This window comes from Globicephala melas, chromosome 18 (assembly GCF_963455315.2).
Source record: "Globicephala melas chromosome 18, mGloMel1.2, whole genome shotgun sequence".
In the NCBI taxonomy this organism is placed as follows: Eukaryota; Metazoa; Chordata; class Mammalia; order Artiodactyla; family Delphinidae; genus Globicephala; species Globicephala melas.
The window spans coordinates 70,437,523-70,450,667 of record NC_083331.1 but is presented as its reverse complement, the minus strand read 5'-3'; the positions used below and the strand labels follow the sequence as shown (position 1 = coordinate 70,450,667).

General features: G+C 40.1%; 1 protein-coding gene across 7 annotated transcripts in view; it reads right to left on the bottom strand.

The window, feature by feature from the left end:
• The window catches only part of TPP2 (tripeptidyl peptidase 2), a 68,431-nt gene that overhangs the window by 17,685 nt on the left and 37,601 nt on the right, over positions 1-13,145 (bottom strand). For 4 of the 7 annotated variants that reach the window (XR_009559760.1, XM_060287913.1, XM_060287915.1 and 1 more), the window contains 12 exons: positions 12,263-12,378; positions 11,560-11,728; positions 10,686-10,843; positions 10,304-10,380; positions 8,275-8,381; positions 6,133-6,287; positions 4,868-4,984; positions 4,495-4,628; positions 3,834-3,930; positions 2,810-2,947; positions 1,237-1,481; positions 898-976 (listed from right to left, as the gene is read on the bottom strand). Coding sequence is in view for 6 of the 7 variants with exons in the window: in XM_060287913.1 (XP_060143896.1) it covers positions 898-976; positions 1,237-1,481; positions 2,810-2,947; positions 3,834-3,930; positions 4,495-4,628; positions 4,868-4,984; positions 6,133-6,287; positions 8,275-8,381; positions 10,304-10,380; positions 10,686-10,843; positions 11,560-11,728; positions 12,263-12,378 (1,592 nt within the window). In the remaining variant the exon portion in view is untranslated. The remainder of the gene's footprint in view (positions 1-897; positions 977-1,236; positions 1,482-2,809; positions 2,948-3,833; positions 3,931-4,494; positions 4,629-4,867; positions 4,985-6,132; positions 6,288-8,274; positions 8,382-10,303; positions 10,381-10,685; positions 10,844-11,559; positions 11,729-12,262; positions 12,379-13,145) is intronic. The other 3 variants (XM_060287914.1, XM_030856795.2, XM_030856796.2) reach the window with 1 other exon arrangement.

The following is a 13,145-nucleotide window of genomic DNA, read 5'->3' as shown; positions in this document are numbered from 1 at the left end:
GCTCCTATGACAGCTAATAAACCATCTTTGGTTCAACAGTGGTAAGACATGAGAATACTTGTTAAGATGTTTGAGCTCTATTCATTTTGATAACAGCAGTTATAAATTCCAGAGTTAGGTGGTGGACTTACTTTGTAAGAACTAATGCTAAAGAGAAATGCAAAACTATAAGAATGACAACTTTTACTGGCATTGAGCTAAAATGACATTATGACAGAGGGTGATAGATGTATATAAACACTATTCTCACAATAAATTTGTAATGAAAACAGATGGAAAAACTAAAACAGGTACTATCAAACCATAACAATTATCTCTAAAATATAACAACCAGAAACATGTTTTTAACAAAAAGCACAATTTTGAAACTATAAAATAAACCTTAATGCCAAAAGAAATAACTACGTTGTAGATAACTACACAAAATTCCAATAAGAGAAAGATCTGTACAAGTAAAAAATACTGTTTATTAGTAGTAATTGTCCTGACTGGTTTTTAGAAGTCACCCAAGAAGATCTGATTTATTCCTATATCCACAATATTACGTTAGTTAAAACTCTATAAATTCTCTAATTTTAAAAACATCCCATTCACTTAAGCCAAGTTTGATCTGGATCTACATATTTCACGGGAAGTTCAAGTATATTAGCTGTGCAAGGCAGAACAGGTTCAAGGCCCAAGTACTTAGGCTTGGGAAAAAGAATAATAAATATATAAAAATACAACCAAATATTAATTGACCTTTACTAGCAACTTGGGGAAAAAAAAACTATTAAATTTCTTTTCCCAGAGAGATCTTCTCTTTTACTCATTCTGAAATGTAAATTAATTTCCATTTTTAAGGAAATGGAAATTTTGGAACAGGCACTTTCAGTGTAAAAAAAACCTAGTACTTACAGCTTTCTTTCCGAGTTCAGTCTTTGACAACGTTAATGATCCTGCAAGGTAGCATCCAGGTCCTGCCCCTTTAGGTATTCTAAGAAGAAGATTCAAAAGAGGAGAGAAAAGGAACAAAAAAGAAAGTTTCACAAAGTGAATTAGGGGGAAAAACATCAAAACAATTGCATTCTGAAATAATTTCCGTAGCTAAGATTTCAAAAACCAAAGGGAGAAATAACCTTAGTCTAAAATGGCAAATGACAACACAGTATAAGTGTAGCCTCATATTATAAACTAGCATTTAAAGATTACAGAGTATAAGATGGATAGTGAGTGTTAAGCAATGTTATCACTTACTTGTCGTCAGGTAAGGAAGTAACAAAGAATGGCTGGTTATATTTGGGTGGTAATGTCAAGTTACTTGATTTCTTCTTTCCTAGAAGTGCAAGACTATGATTTTCATGAATATCTAAGCTCAAGGTATTAGACAACCTATGAGAAACAATAAATGGAAGATCTTTAAGACGTTCCAAATCACTGATCTGCTCATGTCGAATCTGCAGTCGAATTGTATAATCTCCTTTCTCCAGTTTCAAAGAATACTATAAAAGAAAAACAACATTTGGGAAAAGTAAGGTTTAGCCACATGAACGAAAATTACAGTAAGAGGATAAACAGTTAAGAATTACCACTTACAGAGTGCTTACAGTATGTGAGGTACAGTGCAAGTTACGACACACACATGACACGCACACAACGCCCCGACTGGATGTCAAAGTGAGCTGGCCAAGGTCACGTCCAGAGCAGAGGATAAGGGAGCTGAAGGCAGCCAAGCCCTCAGCCCTCAGCCCTCCCACAACAACAGGCCACTCCTAGGCGCCCAGCTGAATCAGCATCCGCTCAAGACTGGAAAAGGCAACGATTTTCTAGTTCCTGGGTCTTCACGGGCACGGATAAAATGACACCAAGAATAAGCAAAACTGAGGTGCTGTGTAATATCTAAGACAGACACACACACGTGTTTGTATGCACATGACTGGTAACCTTTAGATCATAACCACCATGCCACCCCCCTTTATTGCAGACGGGAAAAACAGGGAGCCAATGGGGACAAAGGAGTACAGATCTGCCACGCTCCATCCAGGCAACCTGCTCAAGAGGACGGAATGCTGTATGCTGCAGCAGCAGTTTCTTCTGAGATTTTTTAAAGCAACAAAAGGAATGGCTGCAATAACCCAGTCTGTACTGAGGAGACGTGCCAGGGCCTGGCTTTGAGGAAAAAAAGGAAACCATTCCTTGAATGACTAACTGAAAACCCTGCGTAAATTATTTTTATTATTTAGCATAAAATTATAAAGGTTACAGGAAATAGCTCATTTCTTTGTCCCAGTCTTTCAATCAGGGATAAGATTTCTATAAATTATATGATTAAAAGATTTTTTTTCCTTCCAAATGACAGTGCCAGGCACAGTGCTTGGCATATAGTAAGTGCTCACTACACAGTTGACCAAGAAGAAACATATTTCAAAGTTCTAATAAACTGAAGACACTTGGCTCTGTCATTGTGCTCTGGATCCAGTTCAGACCTGGGATCACTTCAAGGGGCTCACATATCCTGGATGATTTGCTTTCACCGTGCAGATAGGAGCAAGCACTGGGTAGGAAGGAGAAGTACTAAAAATAAAAAGCTCTGCTGGCCAGCGTCTGTGAGCATCCTCCTGGCCCTCCTTTACCCCGAAGCCGGATTCAGCCCAACCATGGGGATGAAAAGCTGTCACGGTCCGACCTGCAACAGACAGCTGAGCTGCTAGCCGTGTGTCCAAGTACTAAACGCACAACCACACTGGTGTTTAAAAAGCAGGCACGTTACCAGAGCAAGAATCCGGGCTTCATCAGTTCAAGAAACAGCTGTTAATTCTAAAAATCATACCTGATGAGGGTAAGCATCGCCGGAACCCATCTGTCTTTTGTTCTGGTCAAATATAATCCACAGCTGGCTGTCAAATTCTGATTCGTACAATAATTCACAAAGCAGGGGGCAGCTTGGAGTCACTTCCCCACTCTTGGGCTGTGGGGGGGGGAAGAATGATTATTTGATGTGGTTTATATGATTTCTAATGTAGACCTGTAATGTTGCTATTGATCAGACTTTTACATTTAAAGTATTAAAAATATTTTCTTGCAGTAACCAATTTCAAAAATGCAGAACACATCCAGGATTTCGGGACTAATAAAAGGTACTTCTCTTACAAGGTTTAAAAAACACAAACCTAGCTAATTGTATTCATTACTAAAGCAATACCTGTATCTTCAGGACCTCTAATTAACTGGTTTTTTTTAATAAAACTAAAAATTTCTTTATAAAGTTGAAATTAGACAACCCACTGAAATCAATTATCTCCCCAACAGTAATTCATATTATGCTTCAGTAAGAGTTTTACTAAAATCTTACTGATCCTCCATAAACTTCCATCTGATTTTTATGCCCATCTTAACTACCTTTACTACCCATTCAACCTAGGAGCTATTCTGATGTCTCACTGTGCCAACACCTGCTTCACAGAGAGCAATCAGGCCTGGTTCCATAATCAGAAGGCATCTGGCTTTGACAAGACATCAAACCAGTGGACAGGTTATCAGAGAATAGGCAGGTGTCAGTGATTACAAAAACTAAGGCTCAAAGGCCAGGTCACCACTAAATTAGAATCTGTGACTTCAGATCTGAATGGTACTTAGATCGTTCTATATCATAATTTCCCAAAGAATAATTCTAAATTAACCAGGGTTAATTACTTGTTTCTATTTCATATACATGTATGTCTCTCTCACACACACACACACACACACACACACACACACACACTCTGAATACACTGTCCTTCCATTTCTGATTTTATGATTCATAAAACACAAGAGTTCTTTGTAAGGGTATACTTGGTTACACAAACACTTACTTGATGAAAGTTGTAAGTCAGGATCATCTCATAAAGTTGACGATTATTTGGCAAAACATCCCTTGATCCTAAAGGTTTTGTTTTTGCACTGAGTGGGCTGTAATCAGACAATTGCATAAGAGTTCATTGAAATGAGAGAAAACTATAATCAGCAAAATCTATAACGTATCACAATAAATGACAAATGAGCATTCCTAGATGCTGTCCTTTTCCATGTATTTTGTAATATTTTAATCATTAACTTATATAATTCTTTACTGACTGAACCATAGCAATGCACACAGTTAAATTTTGCAGTATTACAAAGGTAATCTTCTCATGATAAAAACATTTTCAACCATCAACTGACAGTCTCAACAGAATCAGATCCCGGGACTAGGTGACAATTCCTCACAGTGCTGAAGGACAGGCTCTGACCGCAGACAGCCCTGCCCTCATCACGGGATGGGTCCTGCCAGGTGCCACAGCAAGGGCTCTAGGTACATGTTACTTAAAGCCAGAAGCTGCTGTTGCGGCTGCCTCTCAGAGACCCACCATGTTCCCTGGGCTGGAAAGTCATGAACTGAATTTTCACGTCCAGCATTCACATGATTAAAAATAAAAGAGACCCTTTCCAAAGAGTGAAGAGACGCCCATCCCCCCACCCCCATCACACTGATACCCAACATTTGCAGCCCCAAAACACTGAAGATACCGCAGTGTTTGGACCCAGCTCTTCAAAGTTATGCAGGGAGCCAGATCTTCATATTTCAAGGAGGACTGAACATCAAAACGGTTGATTCCTTCTGATGCATGCTACAAAGGATATTTATCAAATTAGTTTCTCAAACTCTACTGAAAGCAAGCTGCATTTTTAAACAAAACTTGGACCTAAATGTGTCAAACACAATGTTTATAAGCACCTATGAACAAAGACTATTGTTATTTCCAGAACCATAGATAATCTCCCCATTAAAATGTAAACCCAACCATTGAAATTATTTCACAATAACACAAATAACTGACATTAAAAATGATGGAAATGTGGAACTTACAATGTTTAACTGAGGAGCAGTACATACTATCCCATGAAAAGAAATGGTATAATCAATATTGACATCACTAAGACTTGCCCACCAACGAGCAATACAAAACTCAATTGCTTTCCCACCCTGCAAAGAAAAATGAAATTAAATTATCAATGCATAAATTACAAAACATAAATAGGTGTTTCAAAGCAGTTCTATGCTTTCAAACTTTTTCTATTTGTACAGCAGGAAAATTCAAAGAAACTTATCATTAGCTATGCTTGAAGTTACACAAATCACAGTTGCTGAGACAGACTGCAGGTATTTAAATATACAGTTATTTACTCATAATCCTAAACTGCTTGTCGTAAGAGGTCTGAGGCAGCTTCTGAAGTACATGTAATAAAATAATGGTGAAAACAAACTGGAATAAAAACTTGGGACCAAAGGAAAAATAATTAAGAACAATGATAAGAGAAGGGGTATGACAACTCTGTGAGGCATATTCAATAGCCACAGCTGAGTTCTGGGCTCAAGAGCTGCCTGGCAACCAAAGCCAAATGAAATTATGGTCCCTCACATGTTTCTTCCTATTAAAAAAAGTAAAAACAAAAGCTGTTCTTTGAACACTTGAGTTTTAAATTAAGTTTTCTAGTAATCAGTGTATTAGAAAGTTTAAAGTGAACCATATTACTCTATAACACATACAAGGACACAAGTCAAAGTTATCAGAAACATAAGCGATACAGGAAAGATGAGGCAGCCATCTGAAAACACTGAGTAGCAAGTTCAAGAAAGAACATCAATGCGTTCACCTTCTAGAAGGAAGGACTAGGCACCATTTCTAACACTACAGATACGCCTGGAGAGCTGCCAGGCTAATCTGTAGGCAGGAGCAGCAGTTTCACCTACAAAGCAAATTAACCTCATGGATTCTTAGCAACAGGGCATTAATAAAATAACTAAAATAAGTAGAAAACACGTAGAGAAGTCTTAAACATGGAAATAATCTACTGTACGATGAGGAGACAATCTCAACCAGGGTCCACTTTGTGAGGCGTCAGCATCTGGCAGACCAGCACTTTCCTAAGAGATTAACATTTACCTCAACTTGGTTGCAAGTATCCTAGTAAGACGACCTATCTTCCCACATTATTCAGCATTAATAAAATATACAGTCCCAATGTGCTCTGAATACAAACTATAAAATCAAATTCAAATACTTAGTCTTAGTCCACACCCAGAACGAAAGGAAACTGTTTCAGGATTCCAGACTGTTAATTAACACTTACCAAGACAGGAAAGGATTCAGTCAGCATTCCTTTCTCTGGAAGGGAACAAAACTTATAGAACTCATGACTTCGATAGGCTCTCTGCTTCACAAGCTGCACTGCATGAAGAACAAACTTGGCAGACACCTCAGAAGAACAGGAGCACACCATAACTTCTACAACGACAAGGGAAGAAGCAACATTCTAACTGACGAGATTTAAAATAGACACAAAATGGCTTTCATAATGCCTACTTAGGGGGAAATACTATATCAAGAGAATGAAATGGTATATTCAAATGAAATCTGCTATTTCTTTAAAAACAATGAACTGACCGAGTACTAATAAAGATGAGGGTAGAAAATTTAGCTATGGAAAATAAATAAATCAGGATTAAAATAAGCAACTGCTACGCTGCAAACAGCAGGAAACAGCAAGCTGTCCACAGATGGACACACAATTATCCTAATCAGGTAATTTTTAAAATCCCTCCCTTCTCTGTTACTAAGTTCAACCTTTCCTCTTGCTTCAGCTAAAAACCAATCAATTCTTGGTAAAGAGGATTTTAATTTTAGAAACCTCTATTTGTTAGCATGCCTAAGTCCCATTAGTATCCATTTATCCAACTTCACTGATAACTTTTCCTAGTCTCTCGCTCTTGGTTTATCTGCACTGTTTGCTTCTGGAAAGTATGACTATCAGAACTACATATGCTTAGCTGTGCTCTGCGGCGGAGCTGGAGATGAGCCAGGATCACCGTGAAGCCAGGTCAGCAGCTTATCTCGCGAATACCTGGCCCTGAGACAAGGAACCAAAGCAAGGCTTAATTCTCTGCCTCACAAGATCAAGTGGGCACAGGGCTCTGGGAACCTAATCACTTGCTAAGAATACAGAATCTAGTGTTATGACAATATGTCAAAGTATTTGAAATAGGAATCATCTGTACTGCATTTCTTTTTTTTCCCTGCTTTGACCCTTTTCCCCCCCAGTTTTATTGAGAAACAACTGACATATAATATTTTCAAGTTCAGGGTGTACAACGTGATGATTTGACGAGTATGTATATGTTATGAAACAATCATCACAAAAAGGTTAGCTAACACATACATCACTTCATATAGGTACCAATTTTTTTTGGTGGAGAGAACATCTAAGATCTACCGTCTTAGCAAATTTCAAGTATACAACCCAGTATTATTAAGTACAGTCACCATGCTGGACATTAGATCCCTCAAACTTTTCCATTTTATAACAAAGTCTGTGCCCTTGACCAACATCTCTCCCACCCCCTCCACCTCCCACAGTATATATCTAATCAAAGACTGCTAAATGCTCTGAGCTACTTCTATTCTGGATGATCTGATCAATTCGTATTAAAAACAAAAAACAAACACACAAAAAAACCAAAGAACTAATTATTTTCAATACCCAACCTAAACAAATCATAATTAGGGCATTATAATCACTGACATTTATCAGTAAACAGACATCATGTTCAATATGAATTAACTATAGATCTTTATTCTTTGGTATGATTAGCACACGTTTTATTAGAGTTAGATATTACACAACCATTGGGCCTATGTGAGTGGAAGCCCTGAGTTGTACCACGATGCAACTCTGACTCTGATCATGAACGGAGAAGGCATTATTCTGAACCAAATTAAAATCCTATTAAAACATCTTAAGATAGCCTAGATCAGCGGTCCCCAACCGTTCTGGCACCAGGGACCAGTTCCGTGGAAGGCAATATCTTCATGGACTTGGGGTAGGGGGGAGTGTTGGTTGGGGATGGACGGTTCAGGCGGTGATGCGAGCAGATGGGGGGCGATGGGAGACGGCAGATGAAGCTCCGCTGGCTCGCCCGCCGCCCACCTCCTGCTGTGTGGCCCGCTTCCTAACGGGCCCCGGACCGGTACGGGTCCGCAGCCCAGGGGTTGGAGACCCCTGGCCTAGATAGATGACTGACATATGAACCAATGCAAAATAGAACTAGATCTTTAAAAAGGTTTGAACCTAACAGCAAATCTACAGTGCCAGACACCTATTACTGTTGTGAGAAAAGTCTACTGCAGGTATATGAACTTTATACGGTCATAACCAGAGCAGAGATAGAATGCACATAAAGGTAAATGGGCAAGACAAGACATTAACTTTACTCACCAGCCCACGTTGCACCCTCAGGAACCTCAATAAAATGCCTCCGAATTTGACCAGGTTTAAAATGTACATCTGTCAAGGCTAGATCATAATGGGTTGATTCATTTACTCTGAAAATTAATAAAAATAAATGATTAAACATGACACTCTCATTAAAAAAGCTTTATATTATAAGCCCACTGGTACTCTAGATTTCAACAGTTCATGAGAAATGAACACAGGGAGTTAAAAGCTGGTAACAAAACAGTACGCACAATGTCATCTCAGTTTTGCAACATGTTAGCAGAGATACACTGTGGAGATGCTTTTTCTGCTTTTTACTTGTTTGCTTTATAATTTGTCTGAAGTCAGACACACAGCTCCCTCTTTTCTGGTTAAAGGAATTCTACAACATTCACAGGATTTTCCAGTTACCAGAATCTGGACTATTGTGAGTCCAAAATATTAAAATCAAAGGCAATGTTTTGTGCCACTGATACTGCCTTATAGTTGAGACTGATATTACATTTAACCTCTTTCGTAGCTTCAAAATGCACCCATGCCATAAATGACACAGTAAAGAAGAGAAAGTACTTTCATAGCGTTTTTGTAAGGGATCAGTGAAACATAAAGGTCAAATGTATAATTACCCAACCCAGAAACCTAAAGTACATACTAAGGACAAATTCTAGTCAGTATGACAAACATTTAATGAGTGCCTACTATACCTGAGGCACTGCCATTAGGTGCTACAATTACAACAATGAATATAATGTCTTCCTTTTCCCCAGCCAATTTAGCGGGGATGGAAAACCCAACAGGGACGTTGAACGTAATATTCTCTGGGGAGACAGGAAGCGTTAGTGGAAAAGATGCAAGGTTCCTGGTTCACGAGGAGCGGTCAGGGAAAGCTTCCTGAAGCACATGAGGTCTCAGCCCACTCCTGAATCTTGTACATTACCTTGTTGAAGTTCCTACGGGACTTCTAGGGAATGTGCGGCTGAGAATTTAACTGTTCCGCAATTTTTTCACATGTGTGTCACTTGTTACCTCCTCAATTTCATCCTATGTTTCATATGGGCTGAGACCTACTGCATATTAAATATTACTGTGCAACTAACTCAATAGAAGCTGTTAACTCAGAGTTCTCTATTGTTTCCAGTACTCTCATCTCCATCTTGCCTTTCATGTACTGAATAATTTGTTTCGTACATTCTGTACAATGGGTTCCATATGGGGTCACATAAAATGCAGTCCCCGTGTCTTCCGTGGGCTCACAGTCAAATGTGGTGAATTAAAAATGACAACACACTAGCTAAAGTCTGTACCACAGGCAAGTGAAAAGTGCCATGAAGCGGCAGGGAGGGGCTCCCTTCACCCGGAGATGACCAAGAACACACCTGGTCATTAAGTTAAGGGACAGGAAACTGAAGCAAAGAAATCAGCTGTGCAAATGCACCCGTCCTGAGGAAACTGGAGGGGTCAGCATTGGTGAGCTCGTGGAAACGTGTAATTTGGTGATGGAGCCGCGGGAAACACTGGCTGTGAAGGGCCACTGTTTGCTATTTTAAGCAGCACGATCCTTGGGCGTGCCGCTGAGGTACTTTATACAGCAAGCAGTGTGATCAGTCCTGAGTTCCTTCATTCTGGGGCAGAAGACAAGATGGAAAGGGAAGAGTCTGGAAACGGCACTGGAAAAGCGGAAGAACGAGGAGATAATGGTAATCCCAGAGATAAGGGGGGAATCTGGGCCGGGGGTCGGAGGGGACAAAGTCACTGTCAAACACTGCCGAGGCATCAGGCCAGATGAAGGCTAAAACAGCCTCTGAATCAGGTGTAAGGAGGGCAGGTGACACATGCTGTCAGTTATCCTCACTGTGAACAAGGAACACCGTGACTGACTACGCACCACCTTGAACGTTAAGCAAGGAACAGAACCAAAACCCAGTCACCTGGTTCTGGCCTACGGATCCTTTAAAAGTTCACCCCATTTCCATAAACAGCCATTACATAATTACACGTAACAGCAAGCTATCGGTAACTGGGCACTTACTTTGCTGCAATAACTGCAGTGATTGGGACTCTGAACAGAGGACCTGCGTTAGGCGATGCTATATCATAGCCACATACCTTGAAAAAGGAATAAGTGTCAGTATCCATAAACAGACTTTTTTAAAAAGAGAAAATAAAAGAAAAAAAGGGTGAATCTACTCAGCGAATAAATTAATCTAAGATTAAAATGTAACGGTCCTAAGTACAAGTTGGCATCAATTTTCTGATGTCAGGCCACATAATTAATGGCAAACAGCCTGGACAAATACACCCATGACAACCCTTGACTTACTCAGACTGATGGGGAAATGGACTGCTACACAAAGACTTCTACACATTTTAAAGACTAAAGAAAGTAAAAATGAAGATATCCCAATAAATACCTCCGTATAATGCAATCCTTCTCTTAAGCCCCTGGGATCCACACGTATGTTTATGTGTCTGCACTGATTCATGAGTTCCAAATGGCTGGGACACTGAACCCATGATGAATTCGAAGTTAAAGCTAAATGAAGCTGAAGGGATATTTTCTCAGAGTTTTCTGGCGTTAAAAAGACCAAAAAGTAAAGATTAGTTATTTTTTCCTTTTCTTCCATTTTAAAACATTGTCGTCTGTCAAGAAAATTCCACAGATACATGTGGTTGGCTGTAAAATCCAGTAGGCACGGGCTCCCGAAACACAGCTTACATAAAAGAGCCACAGAACCTCCCTCACATTTATTTTAGGATGCTCGGAATCCGTTCACGTGTTCACCCAACATGGCTGGCTACAACCTGAACACAAACCATTTTAGTGAATATTTTTCATTACTGCATACAGTTAACAGAATCTGACTAAGAGAAAAGACTCCTAAGTTTACAGTGATGACAATTTTGTTCACAGTCGTTGGGCTGGGGTTCTCCCTGGCTGCTTCTGCTTCCCACTCTCCAACCAAAAACTCTTACACCCAAGTAGTAAAAGTGGGAAAGAAAAGGAATTTGATGCTTTACTATCCACAATTTAATAAAAGCTCCAGGTCCCTAAAGGCCCATGCTACTGTTTTTCTGGTAGACACACTGCCAACTGAACTGCCATTGTATCAGGATCCCTAATTGCCATCAGTGTCCCCTACACCTCTATGAAATACAAATTAATAACATTGTCAATTCCTGTCTTCTCTTTAGAACATTAGCCTAAACAGCATTTTCTCTATTGTGGTACAATTCATTCAAAGCATAAATGTGAGCACATCAGCTTACTGTCCAGTTATTACTCACCAGTATTTTCTGGAAATACAGGTTCAATGCCAACACCGTGATCTGAAGGTGCAGCCACCTGAACAGGATCTCGGAGGTAGATGCCACGGTTATTTCCAACAGTAACAGTGAAACCTAACTTATTAGCAAATGATGTATTCTGAACGAGGTAGTCATAGGCTTTATCAACCTAATCAAGAGAATACAAACAGTAAGATATACACGGTTGGGTCAAGAAAGTACTTTATTGCAGATCCCCAATTTCTTTTCCATTGTAGCAAAGTACAAGCAAAAAGTCAGTTTCTCCATCCGCCTTTCTGACCTACACGGAAACCCCATTTAGGAGGGCAATTCTACCTCACTGGACAAAACACTGGTCTAGCCACTGGACTCGCCTTCCACTCCACCCTCTTTACTCCCAAATGACGAAGCTAGGAAACCTCCACATGCCATTACGACTGGCCGGCTTCTGCCCTCTGCTGCTCTGCCGTGAACTCCACCCTCTACATGTCCTATGTCCATTATGTTTCTCCACCTTAGCCTCACCAATCTGTCTTAAGTACAAAATTTGTTTTCATACCCTCTGCTTACAGTTCAGAGACTACTCTGGCATATAATCAATTAGAAAAACTCAATCGTCATTATAATAGGAGTATTATCCAGTAATCACTGAAATATTATCCTGCTGATTTACAACCCGTTTTTTTCGTACAAACGACAATACCTGAATAATACCATGTCCTTGGGCAAACACTTCTATATTGTCAGCCTTCACTGCAGTGTTTTCGAGAGCTCTTCTGACTGAATGAACCGTGTAGTTAACATTATTAGCTTTCAGACCTAAAAGCCAAAAACAGAAAACAAGAAAGTAGTGTCCATCAGTTGAGCTGGTTACTTGAAACACTCTCTGCTCACTAGTATGGATAGCGCGTACATCCTCTGGTTTTAACGTCTTGTGTTTCAACACTCACTTTTAAATCTTTTTTTATTAAAAAAAAAAAAACAAAAAACTGACAAACAGTCTGACTCAAGCTGCTTGTGTTAACGCAAAGACTTCATTCAACGAAAATTCCTGTGTGCCCACTAGGCAGCGGCATGAACACGGGCTCTGCACTGGGAATGTGAACGTCTGAGCAAAAAGTACCAAAAGGCATTCGAATGACACCTTCCTTAAACTACTGCTGGTCAAACAACATGGTCACTGGCACAAGGTCTCAACCCGGGTGCACATTATAAACACCAAGGGTACTGGAAGGAGCCAGAAAGATGTGAGGTCCCGATGCAATTAAATCAGCACCTTTGAGACTGGATCCCAGGCATGGCCACTGATTAGAAGCTTCCCTGGCAATGCCAGGGAGCAGCGAGGCTGGGGCTGACTGTCCTCTGGGAAGGATGTGGAGGCCGCCAAGCTGTCCACCTTCTGATAACGACTGATGTTAGAGGCGCAAGATGAGTAAGAGCGCACTCCTGACCCCTCCAGAACTGAACACGCAGACACTTACGAGAGTAAGCCCTGAGCAAAACGAACATGGGAACGCTACGGCGCTCTGAGAGCAAATCAAGAAGGTGACCGTTGTGTGAGAATCCACGAAAGGGTGATGCTCCAT